The sequence below is a fragment of the Cherax quadricarinatus genome, chromosome 7 (genome assembly GCF_038502225.1).
Source record: "Cherax quadricarinatus isolate ZL_2023a chromosome 7, ASM3850222v1, whole genome shotgun sequence".
NCBI lineage: Eukaryota > Metazoa > Arthropoda > Malacostraca > Decapoda > Parastacidae > Cherax > Cherax quadricarinatus.
Window position 1 is genome coordinate 8,747,552 of NC_091298.1, and position 19,875 is coordinate 8,767,426.

Here is a 19,875-nt window from a genome sequence, read left to right on the forward strand (position 1 = left end):
CCGACCTCGACTTCACGTCCCACCTTCTCTCCTGTAGTATTGTTATTTCGTTTGTAACTTGGAGCTTTTTTGATATCATTTTGAAAACTAGCATGCTACTTATTAGTAATAAATATAAATAATGAAAATTAGTGAAGAAGAATACATAATACATACAAGTTGAACTAGTGGCTATGTAATTGAGAGTGCTCTGACTAAGAGGATCATAGTATATATGATATGTGTAGAAGGGTTGGTAATACACATCTGGCATATGATAGCGAGGATAAGACAAGTGAAGGGGGGGATATATATATATATATATGTGTGCTTGGCGCTCGTCATCTATTGGTGTCATCCGCCATACTGGATTGGCAGCTCCCGCGAGACAACTTCCGGCTCACGTTGTATCTCCTTGTGTCACTACTGACTCCACAAGTCCTGTGGGACTCCTGTGTATCGCTCAAGCATGTCTGAGAGCAACAGCGCGCCAGACTCGTGGGAGGCGGCAGCTGACGAAAGCATGGCTACACTCTCTACTAACTTCACCACACTCAACGTGAACGCCCCGGTCTTCATCCCCAACGTGAATGCGCCAGAGTTCGTGCCTAGCTTTATGAAGGAAGGAGGAAGTCAGACCCAACCTGCGGCGCCAGGTTAGTCCACACACCGCCAGGCACGGCCTACACCATGGCCTGACGACACAGCTATTGGGGATAAGCCATGGAGGGGGAAGTAGGTCACGTGTGATGTGATATTGTGGTGGTGACCAGCTGGTGATGTGATCACCAACCTTAACACAACTCCTCCTCTCATCTCCTTGGATTTCTCAAACTATCAACACCTACAGTCTCTGCAGGACAGTAATACTCCGTCGTGTGTGATTTATCCATTGAAATTAACGTAGTGTTCAGGTTGTGACTCTGGGAGTGGTAATTGTCTTGTTTCACACAGTTTCTAAGTTTAGTTCTCAGGAAATAACTCGGGGATTAAATGCAGATTACTGCCAAATGATGAAATGCAGAAACAAACATAAAATAGTCGAAAATGAATGAAACCTGCAGAAATCCAGCCAGGGTTTTGATGTATAAAATTTTGAACTGCTGAGTGAATTTTGTGACCATAGCTGTGGAAGAAGTGGTAATGCTGCCACAAGTGTGTGTGGAGGGTTCCCTCAAGGGAGGTTCTTTGATGCTGGTGAGGGACTCTTGATCCGAGTAATTGGATTTATCCTCCCCTTAGATCAGCAGTGGGCAAACTACATCCCGCGGGCCGCGTGTGGCCTGTCAAAGGTTTTCATGTGGCCTGCCAAGATCAAGTCATATACTCGCGTTATTTGGGGACAAAATGTTGGTAAATTTAAAAAAAAACAAAAGTTGCCACACAATGCAAGTAATATTGTGGAACATTAACGTGTTACCTGCAGATTTCTGAATGTGGCCTTTGCACTGAAAAATTTGCCCACCCCTGCCTTAGATTGAACCTGATTCCTCAGGTGCAGTATGACCCCTAATAGTTTAGTTCTCCCTTGAATGTAATAATGCATTGAGGATTGTGGAGCATCATTGTATAAAATTTAGTGGTGGTCATGAATATGTGTAGGTATCAAGTATGTAATTTATTTTTTTGTGTAGCCAGTGAGAAAGTTTCTTGTACAGTGGAACCTCAAATATCGAACTTTCTTCAGTCCAGAGGGCTGTTCGAGTGCCTTTACCGAATGAATTTATTCCCATCAGGAATATTGTAAATTAGATTAGTCCATTTCAGACCCTCAAAAATACACTTATAAAAGCATTTACAAAAATACACTTACATAATTGGTCGTGTTGGGAGCAGTTCGATTTTTGAGGTTCCACTGTACTTTGTAAAAGTCCAAATCCTGCCTACATGTAGAAATCATGTGATATTTGTTTTCAAGGTTTCCAAATTAGAAACATTTGAACTCCAGTTGTGGGATTTAGAAAGTTGATAAAAAATTATTGTGCTTCTAAAGGTGAAAGTAGAAAAGAGAAATTCTTAGTGTTTTTAAGGAGTCATTCAGCACCTGAGGAATGTAAGGTAATCAGGGTTTGATTAAGGGAAACAGATGGTAGGTTTAATTCCTTAGTCCTTCACCACCATTAAGGGTGGGGAATTTTTACCTGAGTAAATAATTATTTTGAGACCTACACTCTTCAAAGCAGTAGGTGATAGATCTTCCTAAATGCTGCTTCCTTGGGCCGTTGTGATGGTTTGGGTGTTTTGCAAAGTATAAATGGTAAGCCACAAAAGTGGGGCTTTTGCATGTATGTTGCTGGTTATCTAATGTTAATAGATGGACAGTTTTATAAAGTGGGAGTTTTTTTTTTATAGCTGCTGGTTTGCATATGGTATAATGCTATTAGGTAATGAATGAGAAAGTTGCAAAGGTTGGTAAGAGATTGAAAGAATGTACCATATGAAAGATAGAAGTGTGACTATACTATAGTATAAATATTTCCATTGGAGTCCTTATTGTTAGAACTTCATTTTAGGTACATGTGTATGTCATAAAGAGCAAAAAGGCACAATACCATGACTTCATAAATGGTCAAAGTCAGACTGAAACATCATAAGGTCCTCTCTCCTATGTGCGGGTTATTTGTGTCATCTTTTTATCCAAATTGTAGCACCATGCTCAAGATATTACAAAATACAGAAGCAGAGTTATTCTAGTGGTGTTCCTTTTTCAGTAATTTTTATTTTCAAATTTCCAATAAAGGTTAATTCCTTTTATTTTAATTCATTCCATTGTTCCATTGCAGTTTGCAAGGAAGACTTAATGTCTCTTTTTAATTTACTATTGTTGCTTCTTGTTATCCCAAAAAGGCGCTTAAATATTTGTAATATACACAAATAATTTGCATTTAGGAGACTGAAAATTATGATGCTTCAGTCTAACTTGGACCATTAACTAGTCACACAGCTGTGACTATTGTGGCATTTTCTCTTAGAAAGTGGTTGTGGTAGAAGTGGTGGTGGTGGTGGTGGTAGTAGTAGTAGTGGAATAATTAATGGTCCAAGTTGGATCAAAACAGTCATAAGTTTGTCTCTTGTGTGGATTGTATATATTGTTCGTCATGGTATTGTCTTTTTTATTCTGTAGTAATGTACGCCAGGTTGGTGATCCTTCCCTTGCAACAGCTTCCTTTATTATATATTTTTAAGCTTTAGTTTTGATTTGATTTACGTTCCCCCTTTGAGTTTTTATAATTAGATAAAAGGTATTTGATGCCTAGTATTCTATACGGTACTCCAGAATATGTTTATCAGTAATAACGATTAAGTGAAAAGCAGCGAATTATATAGCTTAAGTAAACCAGTGTTGGTAGATAACATAAAAAAGGAGGAATAGTGCAGCTGGCCTATTGACACATGCTAGATAGGTCTAGCTCTCGCAACCTCACACCCACTCATGTAGTTGTGTAACCTATTTTCAAAGCTACCCAAGACTCGCTTCAATGGCATTATTCAGGAGTTTGTTCCACACATCTTCAGTGTTGCCAATTTAATGCTTTCCTATATCCTTTCTTAACCTGAATTTTTCCAGTTTGAATCCGTTGTTGCAAGTCGTCGTCTTGGTTAAATATTTTCAGCATTTTATTTACGTCCCCTATATTTATTTTGGTCCTCCATATGAACACTTCAGTCATGTGCCCCCCATCCCTCCTAATTCTTTGATTTTTCCATAGTGCAAATTCACTGTCCTTAGTCTATCCTCATACGAAGGGTTTCTGATACACAGTATCAACTTTGTCATCTTTCACTGTGTTTTCCAGTGCCTTTATGTCGTCTGTAATATGGAGACCAGAACTGTGCGGCATAATCTAAACGAGGCCTTACCAAGGATATATGAGGTTGAAATATAACCCAAGAACTCTTATTATTAATACCTCTTGATATAAAGTCAAGAATTCTATTAGCTTTATTGTGAACACTTGTGCACTGCTGTCTTGGCTTTAGATCATTGCTAACTAGAACTGTCTTTTTTTTTTTTTTTTTTTTTTTTTTTTTTTGCATTCAGTTTGAGATCTTCTTTGTTTATAGGTGCCATAGTTATTTTCTTTTCCCCCAGAATAGAACCTTACATTTGTCTACATTAAACTGCATCTGCCATTTCTCCAGCCACAGTATCCACCTATAATGGTTATTTTGTAGATTTCCTGTGTCCTCTTCAGAATTTGACAGTATTTATTCTCTTGTCGAAGTTTGTTTATTGTGAACAGGAAGGGGCGATAGTGACACTGACCTCTGTAAAACACCAATGGTTATGGGCCCCCCCTTTCATTTCTCTCTATTTATGCCAACTCTGTTGTCTATAGGTCAGTAGTGTCTCAATTTAAGAGATAATTTCTCCACCTATTCTGTGTGCTGCTGATGCTTTCTTCAAGAACAGTCATATGTGTGGAAGTTTATATAATGCTATGTAACTGTTAAGAGGCTGTCATATCTTGCCAAGTGAACCATGTCAATGAGAGCAGACCTTATGGAAATGTCTCACAAGCTAGCTCCATTAAGTCTTAGAATAAGACATAGTATGCAATTTATGGTATTTACTGAGAAGGTGCTCAGTCCACTAGGGATAAGACATCTCAGTAAATACCATGCAAACTATCTTGTTTTCATACTTGTCGGTATATGTACATATTTTACCATTAATATTCTTTCTGTTAAGTCTTGTACAGGCTGAGAATCAACTTTTTAAGGAAATGCTGCCTGGTAAGGTTGAATGACCTACAAGTTTAAAGCTTTTGAATGAATTTAATAAAGCTGTACATAGGTTAAAATTGTTACAGCATGAAATAACTTTGGTAAAAGAGGTATCCAAATTCCTCTGGCATTGGCACAGCTTACCAGTGTAAAAACTTGACATGTACTCCTTAGGAAGGATGTGTACTGCTTAGTTCTTGTAGTTCCTTTATTATTATTATATATTGATTTTTCTGTATGCATTCTGATAATTATATTGATTTAAAAATTAACATGTTTAATCAGATGTTTACTCAGGTTAATAACTTGCCAGTGTAAAATGCAAGCGCAGTACTATACTGCAAGTATTTCTAAAAATATCCTTGCTATTAAAGAATACAGTGTGACTACTGTATATTGTCACAGTGCCAGATCCCTTAAACCCACTAATAGAATCACTAAATGCTCTGCAGACTTCTCCTTTGGAAATATAAACACATATGCAGTATAATGTGATCCTTTATTGACTACGTTTCGCCCACACAGTGGGCTTTTTCAAGTCACAAACAGATCTACCTGGGGTGGAAGGGACGTGAGTATTTATAGTCAGGTTCAGAATGCTGAAGTCAGGTGGAGAATGCTGCATCTGATGATGTACCGAGTGGGGTTATAGAGTCTAAAATCTTGGGTAGCTTGTAAATGAGATTGGATAAGTTTGTGAGCAGACCTTCTACGGTGTTCTTATGTGGGATAGCGATGAAGAAGTTTCTTGGCAAGTGGTTCAGCTATGTTATAGAAGCCACTATTCTGGTTGAAGTTGTCGGATATAGAAATAAGTGATGATTCCAGGATTCTTCGGTATTGAGTGTTGTCTTCTGTGGCGATGAGTCTTGAGTTTCTGTAGTTTATCAAGTGGGTGTGTGAATTACGGTGTTGTACACAGGCATTCCTTGTGTCGTCAGACCTGCTTGCGTATTGGTGTTCTGAAATACAATTTGGAGGTCCCTTGATGTTTCGCCCACGTATAACTTGTTGCAGTCATTACAAGGGATTATGTATACCCCTGCAGAGGGTGGAAGCTTGTCCTGTCTATCACTGGTAATGTCCTTGATGGTTGTGGTTGTGGAGGTAGATACTTGAAATGAGGTATTGAAAAAGATGTTGGAAACGTGTTTGGCAATGGAGTTGGTGGGGAGGACTATGTATCTCTTCTCGGCAGTGTCTTCTCTGGGTGTGTTGAAGATGTTTAATGCCCTGCCGAGAAGAGATACATAGTCCTCCCCACCAACTCCATTGCCAAACACGTTTCCAACATCTTTTCCAATACATGTACCTCATTTCAAGTATCTACCTCCACAACCATGACCATCAAGGACATTACCAGTGATAGACAGGACAAGCTTCCACCCTCTGCAGGGGTATACATAATCCCTTGTAATGACTGCAACAAGTTATACGTGGGCGAAACATCAAGGGACCTCCAAACACGTATTTCAGAACACCAATACGCAAGCAGGTCTGACGACACAAGGAATGCCTGTGTACAACACCGTAATTCACACAACCACTTGATAAACTACAGAAACTCAAGACTCATCGCCACAGAAGACAACACTCAATACCGAAGAATCCTGGAATCATCACTTATTTCTATTTCCGACAACTTCAACCAGAATAGTGGCTTCTATAACATAGCTGAACCACTTGATAAGAAACTTCATCGCTATCCCACATAAGAACACTATAGAAGGTCTGCTCACAAACTTATCCAATCTCATTTACAAGCTACCCAAGATTTTAGACTCTATAACCCCACTCGGTACATCATCAGATGCAGCATTCTCCACCTGACCTCAGCATTCTGAACCTGACTATAAATACTCGCGTCCCTTCCACCCCAGGTAGATCTGTTTGTGACTTGAAAAAGCCCACTGTGTGGGCGAAACGTAGTCAATAAAGGATCACATTATACTGCATATGTGTTTATATTTCCATTGTGTCGGTATTTTATACCATTTATTTCCAGACTTCTCCTTTATAATTTAGTCTTTGCTAAAAGGTGAAATATGATGCATCTTTAGGTATTTTATTAAATACTAACTGTAAGTCAAATGAGAAAGAGGAACCTTTATGGGAATGCTGTTAATGCCAGATGCATTTGGAGAATATATACAGTGGACCCCCGGTTAACGATTTTAATCCGTGCAAGAGGGCTCATCGTTATGCGAAATAATCGTTATGCGAATCAATTTTCCCCATAAGAAATAATGGAAATAAAATTAATCCGTGCAAGACGCCCAAAAGTATGAAAAAAAATTTTTTTTACCACATGAAATGTTAATTTTAATACACACAAACTGAAAAAGGCATGCACAATTAAATGACACTTACTTTTATTGAAGATCTGGTGATGATTGATGGGATGGGAGGAGGGGAGAGCAATATCTTCTTACTGTTTAGAAGGGGAATCCCCTTCCATTAGGACTTGAGGTAGTAAGTCCTTTTCTGGGGTTACTTCCCTTCTTCTTTTAATGCCACTAGGGCCAGCTTCAGAGTCACTGGACTTCTTTCGCACAAGATATCTGTCCATAGTGGCCTGTACCTCTCGTTCCTTTATGACTTGCCTAAAGTGTTTCACAACATTGTCAGTGTAATAATCACCAGCACGGCTTGCAATAGCTGTGTGAGGGTGATTTTCATCCATGAAGGTTTGCACTTCAAGCCACTTAGCACAGATTTCCTTAATCTTTGAAGTAGGCAACTTCTTCAATTTCTCTCTCCCCTCCTCCGAAGCAATTTCCTCAGGTGTGGCCTCTTGCTGTTGAAGTTGATCTAGCAGCTCATCAGTGGTTAGTTCTTCATTGTCCTCCTCCACCAACTCTTCCACATCATCCCCACTAACCTCCAACCCCAAGGACTTTCCCAATGCCACAATGGATTCCTCAACTGGCACAGGATTCTCAGGGTTAGCCTCAAACCCTTCAAAATCCCTTTTGTCTACACATTCTGGCCACAGTTTCTTCCAAGCAGAGTTCAAGGTCCTCTTTGTCACTTCCTCCCAAGCCTTACCTATAAGGTTTACACAATTGAGGATGTTAAAGTGATCTCTCCAAAACTCTCTTAAGAGTCAGTTGAGTTTCTGAGGTCATTACAAAGCACCTTTCAAACAGAGCTTTTGTGTACAGTTTCTTGAAGTTGGAAATAACCTGCTGGTCCATGGGCTGCAGGAGAGGAGTGGTATTAGGAGGCAAAAACTTCACCTTAATGAAGCTCATGTCCCCATAAAGTCGCTCTGACACGTCTGTAGGATGACCAGGGGCATTGTCTAACACCAGGAGGCACTTAAGTTCTAATTTCTTTTCAGTTAGGTAATTTTTCACATTGGGGGCAAATGCATGGTGTAACCAGTTATAGAAAAATTCCCTAGTGACCCATGCCTTACTGTTTGCCCTCCACAGCACACACAAATTATCCTTGAGGACATTCTTTTGCCTGAACGCTCTGGGAGTTTCAGAGTGATACACTAATAAAGGCTTCACTTTGCAATCACCAGTAGCATTGGCACACATCAACAAAGTAAGCCTGTCTTTCATAGGCTTATGTCCTGGGAGTGCCTTTTCCTCCTGAGTAATGTAGGTCCTGCTTGGCATTTTCTTCCAGAACAGGCCTGTTTCATCACAATTAAACACTTGTTCAGGTTTCAGTCCTTCAGTTTCTATGTACTCCTTGAATTCCTGCACATATTTTTCAGCCGCTTTGTGGTCCGAACTGGCAGCCTCACCATGCCTTATCACACTATGGATGCCACTACGCTTCTTAAATCTCTCAAACCAACCTTTGCTGGCCTTAAATTCACTCACATCATCACTAGTTGCAGGCATTTTTTTAATTAAATCGTCATGCAACTTCCTAGCCTTTTCACATATGATCGCTTGAGAGACGCTATCTCCTGCTATCTGTTTTTCATTTATCCACACCAATAAGAGTCTCTCAACATCTTCCATCAATTGCGATCTTTGTTTCGAAAACACAGTTGAACCTTTGGCAAGAACAGCTTCCTTGATTGTCTTTCTGGTGCCCACAATAGTAGCGATGGTTGATTGGGGTTTCTTGTACAGCTTGACTAGGTCGGCTATACGCACTCCACTTTCATACTTATCAATTATCTCTTTCTTCATCTCTATAGTAATTCTTACCCTTTGAGGTGTAGGGTTGGCACTAGAAGCTTTCTTGGGGCCCATGGTCACTTATTTTCCAGAAACAGCACCGAAAATACTGTAATAATACGAAATATTCCGAGTGTATGCTTGGATGTTACCGCGGAGGCTGGCTGGTAAACAATGGGACGGAGCGGCACATGTGAGGCTGGCTGAGGGCACATTGGACGCGTCTCGGACGAAAATCGGTATGCGGGTTTTTAATCGGTATGCGGGGCAAAAATTTTCCGATAAAAGTAATCGTTATGCGGAAAAATCGCTATGCGATGCCATCGTTATGCGGGGGTCCACTGTATACTGCATTTGCATAGTTTGGAACAAACAACTAGTATGTATGCTGTTTTCAGAATAGTCTTCAAGTTAATTGTATTCAGTTTATAGTAGTATACTATGAAAGTGAATAAGGTTTTATAGTGAGGTTAAGCCAGAGCTTTATTACTGTATGTCAAGAGATTAATCAGTAGGGAAAATGCATGGAGTGAATAAAGGAAATGTTCTTCACTTAGCATTCTTGCAAACTTGTTTTATTAAAAAAGTCACTGGGGAGGGATATAGAACATTGCTTTATCTTTTTCTGAATGTAGACTTGCATAAATAGGTTAGGATAATTTCATAGTTCATTTTTTCTTCTTTCAGATCCGCCTCCAGAGCCGGTAGCAGGTACCCCTGAAGAGCCGACAATAAATAACGATGGGGACATTCCAGCAGACTCTTGGGAAGAAGCAGCTGATGCTGCGACTCCCTCACCTTCCCGTGAGACCCCGCCTTCCCCTTCCACCCCAGGTACCCCCGATGATGAGGATGATGACGAGGACAGTGATGAAATAAAAAAGCCCAAGAAGAAACCATTAGATGAAGATGATTCTTTACCCAAAAAAGAACCTGTCAATGTAATATTCATAGGTCATGTTGGTATGTATTCACTAAATGAACCTTATCACGTATCCTAAGGCTTGTCTTTGCTTGTTCATAAATGCAGTTAAAATTAACAGCTACTTGAACATAACTTTTAAAACAAAATTCACAACTTGTGTAAATCACAATTTTAAAAATTCTAACATAAAAATTATGTGGTACTGTAATTATAAAATTAATTTATAAAGGAGATTCTGTATAAGTTTAGATCATTATTTATTTCTTTGTGATGATGATATTAAAAACACTTATATTTAAAATTTACTCTAGTTAAAAAATACTAATGTACAATTTTTTGTGGCTGTGTACTATTTATTCCAGCATTTTTCTCTTGCTTTTGATTTACATTATACTGATGGAATCTCTGTTGGAATTCCTAAAAGTTACTCATATGCTTACATAAGTAGTTGTAAATTAATCTCTTGAATTTATTTCCATATCTCTAGAAAAGATGCAGTCAGATCTGATTCTAAGGAAAAGCCATCTGATGTTTCTTCCAGACTTGATGTCTACTCTACTCTGACTTCCTAAATTGTTTCCATAAGTATAAACCTTTTATTTTTTTTTTATCTTGCAGATGCGGGCAAATCAACGATTGGTGGTCAGATTATGTACTTGACTGGGATGGTGGAAAAGAGAACATTGGAGAAGTATGAGAGGGAGGCGAAAGAAAAGAACAGGGAGACGTGGTACCTATCTTGGGCACTAGATACAAATCTTGAAGGTCGGTTTTCTTTTTATACTAAAAAAAAAATAAACTAAGAGCATCACTCAAAGTAATGTGAACTTAGTACAACATGTAAGAAGCACAGTATTAATAAAAATTTGGTGTGGCTGGTGGTGTAAGAGGTAGCAGGGTGGGACCAATTATGTAGATATGGAGAACACAGATGGCCACATGAACACATATACAGTGGATGACTAGTAAAATGGGGATAGTTATAATAAAGGTAATTGATGATAGCATAAGGATTTTTTATATAGTCGATGGTTGGGGAAACCCCATAGGTGGAAGGCATGTGTTTGCCCAGCATTTGAATTATTATTAGGAATGTTTCCATTGTTGCTTTTCACCTACACGAGTACCATACTCATAGAACTCTTATCACTCCTTATCACTATCCTCGGTATTAGTTTCATCCAAAGAACTAAGTAAGCAGTTTAATCCTCCTTGGGATGAGGGGTTTCACAATGGCGAGACATGATCAACAATATAATGGCTTCAACTAGTTCCCACAGTGTCCTACACCAGGAATTTTTTGTCCTTTGCATTCCCATGGCTCGTGTCCATTTTCTGATGTAGGCCTAACCTGTCTAATTGTGGCCATCTTGGAGGCTAGCATTTAGACAAATTTACAGGTACTTCTCAGCTGGGGTTATGTTCTGACAAATCCATCATAAGTCAAAAATATCATAAGTTGAATATGAATATATGCTAAATAAATAAGTAAATAAATAACTACTGTCTCTAAATAAGTAAATAAGCAAAAAATTACTAATTAAATACTAGTATATTGAAAAGTTATAGGTAGTAGGTTGGTAGACAGCAACCGCCCAGGGAGGTACTACCGTCCTGCCAAGTGAGTGTAAAACGAAAGCCTGTAATTGTTTTACATGATGGTAGGATTGCTGGTGTTCTTTTTTCTTTCTCATCAACATGCAAGATTTCAGATATGTCTTGCTACTTCTACTTACACTTAGGTCACACTACACATACATGTACAAGCACATATATACACACCCCTCTGGGTTTTCTTCTATTTTTTTTCTAGTTCTTATTCTTGTTTATTTCCTCTTATCTCCATGAGGAAGTGGAACAGAATTCTTCCTCCATAAGCCATGCGTGTTGTAAGAGGCGACTAAAATGCCGGGAGCAAGGGGCTAGTAACCTCTTCTCCTGTATATATTACTAAATGTAAAAGGAGAAACTTTCGTTTTTCCTTTGGGCCACTCCGCCTAGGTGGGATACGGCCGGTGTGTTGAAAGAAAGAAAGATATTGAAAAGTAAATGAATAAAAGTTAGACTTGCCACCTTCATGCTGGGCAATCATCTTAAGTTTTGTCTTTAAAGTAATTGGCTTGCACCATTGATTGGTGTTGAACAGATTCTGTGCAGCCTTAATGACCCTTGTGTAGTTGATAGGCTTCAAACCCCCATTAACAAACTATTAATTGAATGTGTTTATTTTCTTGAAAATAGGCAAATTATTCATTTAAAATGTTAAATATTTCTAGTTTCAACTAGTTACTGTTCTCAAACCAAGTGTTGATTTGTCAATGTTTTTCTTGCAAATAGAGCGTGACAAGGGTAAAACTGTAGAGGTGGGAAGAGCATATTTCGAAACAGAGCAGAAACACTTCACAATCCTGGATGCTCCTGGTCACAAGAGTTTTGTGCCTAATATGATTGGTGGTGCCTGCCAAGCTGACTTGGCTGTTTTGGTAAGTAACACTAGACGGCATTCCATCAGTATTCTTGATATATATTCACCTCATGATATTTATATTTCATAATGGGTAATTAAATTGTTTCCTATGAATTAATTTGATATTTTAGGTAATATCTGCAAGAAAAGGTGAATTTGAGACGGGATTTGAGAGAGGAGGTCAGACGAGAGAACATGCAATGTTAGCCAAGACAGCAGGCGTAAAACACCTTATTGTGTTAATCAACAAGATGGATGATTCAACAGTGTTATGGTCAGAAATTCGCTACAATGAATGTAAAGAGAAACTTGTTCCCTACCTCAAAAAGGTTAGTATATTAATTTTGGGCAATATCTAATGTCTGTGAATTGACTTCAGATACATTGCTTTTAATGAATAACCATAATGCAAAGCTTTCTGTTGTAATATTAAATTACAGTATAACACTCCTGAGATTGATCTTTTAATATTACTGCTGTCACCTTCTTTTTTTTTTTCTAAAGCTCTAGTTCTCTGATACTTTTACTCCATTTACTCCTCCCTACTGAAATTTTCCTACCCTGTTTAACTTTATTTCACTTAGAACAAAGACTTTTCATTCATAACATTCTTGATAAATTCATTCTTCTCGTCAATAATACACCCATGCGTATTTAAACATTCCCACTTTCAAATTTCCTTTTTAAATTTAGTAATCTATTCAGAAGGATAACTAGACCCTTGCCCCTGGCAGTTTAGTCTCCTTTTACAACACTCATGGTTTATGGGGAAAACATTCTTCACTTTCCCATGGAGATGAAAGGAAACACTATAAGAAAAAGAACTATTAAGAAATTAGTAAGACACTCAGACCAGTGTGTATCCATGTACATGCACAACTGCAAGTATAATATCACATAGGTACGAATAGTAGTAGCAATATGTGCTCTTCATCTTGTGTGTTTCAGACAATGAAAAGACACCAGCAGTCCTACTGTTAAATAAAACAATTTTTGGTTTCCATTTCATGATCATTTAGCAGAACAGTAGTACCTCCCTGGGTGGTTGCTGTCTACCAATCTACCACCAAATGTTTATTAGAATATGGTGAGGAAATGTGGCTGGCTGTGGCAGTAGCAGCTAATGCTGCCTCCCACATTTTCTAATTAATATTTTTTCATTGCTTTGGATTTATCATATGGATTTCTCTTTGGTTTATGTATGTTGATGTACAATAGACAGTTAGAATTTACATGGTTTAGGTTCCTGAAAATTGAGCTGCTAAGGATTTCCATGACTTACAGATTGAAAAACGTGGGAAAAATTAAGGTATTTCTAAGAGCTATAACAAATTAGTCCTAACCTTGCCAGTGATGATCTGTGAAATGCCTGAACTCTAGTGAGGCTTGGACAGTTAAAACAAGGAGTGTATTAGCTTAAAAGTGGTTATATTAATAAAGTACAGTATGTTATTTGTTACATGCCTTCAAGTTACATTCAGGATGCTTAATGTCTTTGAGTGGAGGTGGTGGTTGTGGCTTTGTGTCGAGGTTGAAGGTTGGGACTTTTGTGATTTTGACGCAGCTTCACCAGTTTACTGCTCCATTGGAGTGCTAAGGTACTCTGTCATATGCTGTTGGTTTGTTTTATCCTGAAGCTGTTAAGATGGCAGAAAAGGCCCAAGCACCTGCTCCAGATCATGCTTTACAGCCTTGCTTTAAGATGTGTTATGGTCCTTACAATAAATAAGTCTGCAACTTTACCAACAGTATGCAGTGACCTGCATCTCTTGCAGTGTCATCATTGCTCCTTCAGGCTCTGGTTCTTTATCCCCATTGTCACTCTTTGTTCACTGCAGTTGGGAATTTAATTCGTGCAACATTTCTCCTGCAGTTGGTTGTTGCAGTGGAGTTCTTATATTGTTATATGCCGTAGGTTTGTTTGACGCTGCAGTTGTTTATACAGCCCCCACTGCATTCTAAACCTGTTAAACCATACAGCACTAAATGTGCACTTGTTTAAGGCTGTCCTTCCTCCTCACACTATCATAGTATGATAAGTGTTTTTCCCTGATAATGAGGCCATCCGGCGGAACACTTTTTCGTTTACTTTTCAGTTCACACATTTATTATACATTTTTATTTAGCTGCAGTGGCCTAGTTTTCATTCTTTTCGCTGTTTCATTGAGGATTTGTTGTAGCACAAGCCTTTATTTTCATCTCATTGTCTTGAATTGAACAAATCATTGATTCTCTAACACCAAACATGTGCTGTCTTCATAACATGCCCCATTTTTTTTTTTTTTAATATGCATAGTTTCACACTTAATTTTTCCCTTGCTTTACCACCATTTAACAAGTCGGCCGTTTCCCAACGAGGCAGGGTGACCCAAAAAGAAAGAAAATCCCCAAAAAGAAAATACTTTCATCATTCAACACTTTCACCTGACTCATACATAATCACTGTTTTTGCAGAGGTGCTCAGAATGCAACAGTTTAGAAGCATATACGTATAAAGATACATCCCAAACCCCTCCTTTAAAGTGCAGGCATTGTACTTCCCATTTCCAGGACTCAAGTCCGGCTAGTATATAAAAGTAACCGGTTTCCCTGAATCCCTTCACTAAATATTAGCCTGCTCACACTCCAACAGCTCGTCAGGTCCCAAATACCATTCGTCTCCATTCACTCCTATCTAACACACGTATGCTGGAAATCCAAGCCCCTTGCCCACAAAACCACCTTTACCCCCTCCCTCCAACCTTTTCGAGGACGACCCCTACCCCGCCTTCCTTCCCCTACAGATTTATATGCTCTCCATGTCATTCTACTTTGATCCATTCTCTCTAAATGACCTGACCACCTCAACAACCCCTCTTCAGCCCTCTGACTAATACTTTTATTAACTCCACACCTTCTCCTAATTTCCACACTCCGAATTTTCTGCATAATATTTACACCACACATTGCCCTTAGACAGGACATCTCCACTGCCTCCAACCACTTCCTCGCTGCAGCATTTACAACCCAAGCTTTACACCCATATAAGAGTGTTGGTGCTACTATACTTTCATACATTCCCTTCTTTGCCTCCATAAATAATATCCAAAGACGAGATGTGGTGATGAAAACGAGAAACAGCAATAATATATGCTGACCAACGTGGGAGGCTGTTTGTTTACATCCATTCACTCTCCCTCACACCCTCTGCACTGCTAAAACAATTGAGTTGCCCAATTCATAATGATGGGTCTCCTGCCTGCCTGTCTCAGCACTCCTTAACAGAATTGTGCACCACCAGTGGAAATAAATTCCACACCTTAATGGAAATGGGTGTGCTTCTGTTGGAAATGTAAAACTAAATTTAAATAGCATAATGTTGAAAATTCAAGCTATGATTGCATTACTTAAGGTTTTCTGCTGTAGGTGGAGGGTGAGTTTCTGTGGGTTTTGTGCAATTTGGTAGTGAAATGTGGCTTATATTTGTAGACGCACATGCGAGTATGTCAGTGATAAACCTCGCTACATCCAACTTGGCCAAGTAGGCACACGTTACCATTCCCCACAATCTTCAAATACTTAAAGTAATGACTCAGTAATGTAAGGCTAGATAAAATATAGCAATTTTTACTTGATAGAATATAAAAGTTTAGCACATTTGGAGGTGTTCGAATAACCTCTGTGTTCATTGCTTTGTGTAATGCAATTTTAGGCTATGTGCCTTTTTTGAAGACTGTAATCTACACATTGAGGGTTTACTGTATCTGAAATGACTTTTTTAAATAAGAATGAAATGTGAATATATCACTTATTATTTGGAGTGTGACCATTTTTGCATGCAGTGCATTTGCTGTTACTCAGTAATGGCATTCAAGTGCTTGTTTTGGAAAGTGGTGGAGCTTATTAAGGGTACCATAGTTATCTGATTAGCTGAAAAATTATTTACCTGGATAGCTTGTGTATTAGACTCGGGTACAGTCTTTTGTTTTGAAATTGGACTGGATTTTAACAAAATTCTTTTTAAAAATTGTGTATAAAAAAAACTTTTCATTAATTCTTATTTAATGTGGTTTTTATTTTTTACACTACTGTTGTTACGGTGTGGTAATTTTTTGTTAATGATAAATGTTGAACTTTAGAAAAGTGCTCGTAACATATATACTGACCTAATTTCTCTGCTAACATTAAATTTTAATTACTTAGTTTTCCATTCATTGTTACCACAAAAAACAAAACTAAAAGGATAAAAATTGCTTTAATTTTGTACATTTACAGATAGTATACCTGCATTGCTCTTTTTAAGCTAATGGCTTATATTAATTTTGAATTATCATTTTGATATGCAATTTATTGTCCTTATATTGAACTTTTGTTTTCTTAACAGGTTGGCTTCAATCCAAATAAAGATATAATGTTTATGCCATGTTCAGGACTCACCGGTGCTAACCTAAGAGAATCTATTGATGAAGCGGTATGTTCGTGGTATAAAGGCCCAGCATTTATACCATACATAAACGAATTACCAGCTCTAAATCGTAACGTTAGCGGACCTTTTATGATGCCTGTAGTAGATCGCTACAATGACAGAGGAACAATTGTTATGGGAAAAGTTGAATCAGGATGTTGCAAGAAAGGTGATAGCATCATTGTAATGCCAAATAAGGTTAGTTATGTTTGATCATGTATTTATGCATTTTGATGGGTGAGTGTATTTATGCATTTTGATGGGCAAGTGGATGTATGGGTTGAATTGCAGGCCTATTTACAATATCATAATATTAACTTAGGATGAAGCCCAAGAGGGAGATAATGCAATGTGTTAACTGTTTACTTATGGTGATTGGTGACACATAATGTTTATTCTTTATTCTTCTCCTTCCAGTGTCTCCCTCTCACTTGCTTTTGCTGTGGGATTTTCTGAGGAGCTATTAACCCATTAACTGTGGCATACCAAGAATTTAAATTTCCTGTGTGTTTGTTGTGGGGTAAGATTGAAAGAGTACAATTTTATGAATCAAATGAGACTAAAATGAATGGAATCTAATAAAAAAAAATTAGTTATAGGGTATGTTGAAATTGGAAAAAAATTCACACTTTTTGGCAGCAGTATGTAAATGAACCAGCAACATTTACGTTTTTCAAGTCGACATATAATTTTCTTTGTTTTTCTGTCTTTTTATTATTTTTTAATGTTTAACATTATTTTAGGGTATTTTTGTACATCAAACATGGGGAAATAAATAACCCAACATTGCTTCACTGGGAATGCACATTATAAATTGGTGCCATTTTTTTTCTTGCTGCTTTGGTCTAATGCTATGTACAAGGGATGCTTACACTATTACTATTGTTTCAAGGTTTAATACTCCTCAGAACATGGAAATAAATCGGTGTTTGACTATATTGGGTTATCCTTGGTTAATCACAGAAGAGGTGGGGCCATCAACCCATGGCACACGAGTTCTAAAACTCAAACCAGCATGTTGTCCACTGGACTATACCAACTTAACAAGATTACTCCAACTTGGTGTATTTCTATGCACCATAGGGAAGTTAGCATGGGGTCCCATTGTAACTACAAATACAGGTTTTTGCAGGCAAATCTCTAGCAATTCTGTATGATTTCATGAGTCATCCTAGGTGGTAGGTTACTGAAAGCAATTAGGGTTTTTATGAGGATAGTGAGACTCAGGTTATGTAGGACAAAGGGTGATTATTTTACAGTAAAAGTAGGCGTTAGACAGGGATGTGTGATGTCACCATGGTTGTTTAATATTCATAGATAGGGGTTGCAAAAAAAGTGAATACAGAGATGTTGGAGAGAGGTGAGGGATTAAAATATGCAGAATCTAATACAAAATGGGAATTGTTACAGTTGCTTTTTGCCAATGACAGTGCTTTTGGGAGGTTCTGAAGAGAAGTTGCAAAGGTTAGTGGATGAATTTGGGAGGTCATGCCAAAGAAAATTAAAAATGAACATTGGAAAGAGCAAGGTGATGAAGGTCGCAAATAATTTAGGTAATGAAAAATTGGAAATCAGATTGGAAGGAGTATAGAGGAAATGAATGTGTTAAGTAAAAGGACACAAATACAACTAGTGTGATATTTTATTGTGGCAACGTTTTGCTCTCCAGGAGCTTTATCAAGCCATTTCTTAACATGTTGGTAATTCTACCAGTGTGAATACAGGAAATAAATGTGTTCAGATATTTGGGAGTGGACTTTTCAGCTGATGGGTCTGTGAAAGACTGTGAACCATAGAATTGATGAGGGAAAAAAGGTGGGTGGCACATTTGAGGCATCTGTGGAAACTAAGAACATTATCCATGGAGGCAAAATGGGGAATACAGGTCTCCCTCCACGTTTGCAAGTTCCACTTTCGCGGGCTTCGAACATTCGTGAATGCCCAGCTGCCCAATCATATTTAAAGTATGTCATTATATATGTTAGAAATTGTGGTGGTGGCATAGGTTGTTTGGAGATAGGACAAGATAGTCCTTCAATATAACACTAGTATCAACTCTGCAGCTTATTTGTCTATCACAGTTCATCTGATATGACATAATAAGTTATTAATAACATAGAAACATGATATATACCCTAGAATGAATAAACTGTCTTTAAATATGTCACGAGTGTTGTGTTGTTTTTGGGTGTATAAGTGCACGTTATCTATGGAGGCAAAGAATGAAATGTACGAAAGTATAGTAGTACCAACACTTTTATATGGGTGTGAAGCTTGGATTGTGAATGCAGCAGCGAGGAGGCGGTTGGAGGCAGTGGAGATGTCCTGACTAAGGGCAATGTGTGGTGTAAATATACAGAAAATTCGGAGTGTGGAAATTAGGAGAAGGTGTGTAGTTAATAAAAGTATTAGTCAGAGGGCTGAAGAGGGGTTGTTGAGGTGGTTTGGTCATTTAGAGAGAATGGATCAAAGTAGAATGACATGGAGAGCATTTAAATCTGTAGGGGAAGGAAGGTGGGGTAGGGGTCATCCTTGAAAAGCTTGGAAGGAAGGGGTAAGGGAGGTTTTGTGGGCGAGGTGCTTGGACTTCCAGCAGGCGTGCGTGAGCGTGTTCGATAGGAGTGAATGGAGACAAATGGTATTTGGAACCTGACGATCTGTTGGAGTGTGAGCAGGGTAATATTTAGTGAAGGGATTCAGGGAAACCGGTTATTTTTATATAGCCGGACTTGAGTCCTGGAAATGGTAAGTACAATGCCTGCACTCTAAAGGAAGGGTTCGGGATATTGACGGTTTGGAGGGATATGTTGGGTATCTTTATATGTATATGCTTCTAAGCTTTTGTGTTCTGAGCACCTCTGAAAAAACAGTGATTATGTGTGAGTGAGGTGAAAGACTTGAATGATGATGAATTTTCTTTTTGGGGATTTTTTTTCTTTCTTTTTGGGTCACCCTGCCTAGGTGGGAGATGGCCGACATAAAAAAAAAAAAAATCTACATAGTGTGTTGTTTGGCAGAATTAATTTTTTTTTTTTTTTTACACCAAATGTTTCCCAACCAAGGTAGGGTGACCTGAAGAAAACTTTTAACATCACTTGCTCCATAACTGTCTTGTCAGAAGCATGCTAACATTACAGCTTAGGTGGCCCCCCAGAACTGCAGTATTCCTGCCCCTCCTTCAGAGTGC

At 38.3% G+C, this 19,875-nt stretch overlaps 1 protein-coding gene across 1 annotated transcript in view; it reads left to right on the forward strand.

Moving 5' to 3' along the window:
- Positions 1-313: 313 nt before the first annotated feature.
- eRF3 (eukaryotic translation release factor 3) overlaps positions 314-19,875 on the forward strand; it is a 51,385-nt gene continuing 31,823 nt past the window's right edge. Inside the window, exons 1-6 of the mRNA XM_070082266.1 lie at positions 314-635; positions 9,540-9,815; positions 10,396-10,542; positions 12,115-12,260; positions 12,376-12,573; positions 16,608-16,886. Coding sequence (XP_069938367.1) covers positions 449-635; positions 9,540-9,815; positions 10,396-10,542; positions 12,115-12,260; positions 12,376-12,573; positions 16,608-16,886 — 1,233 coding nt within the window. The 5' untranslated portion in view covers positions 314-448. The remainder of the gene's footprint in view (positions 636-9,539; positions 9,816-10,395; positions 10,543-12,114; positions 12,261-12,375; positions 12,574-16,607; positions 16,887-19,875) is intronic.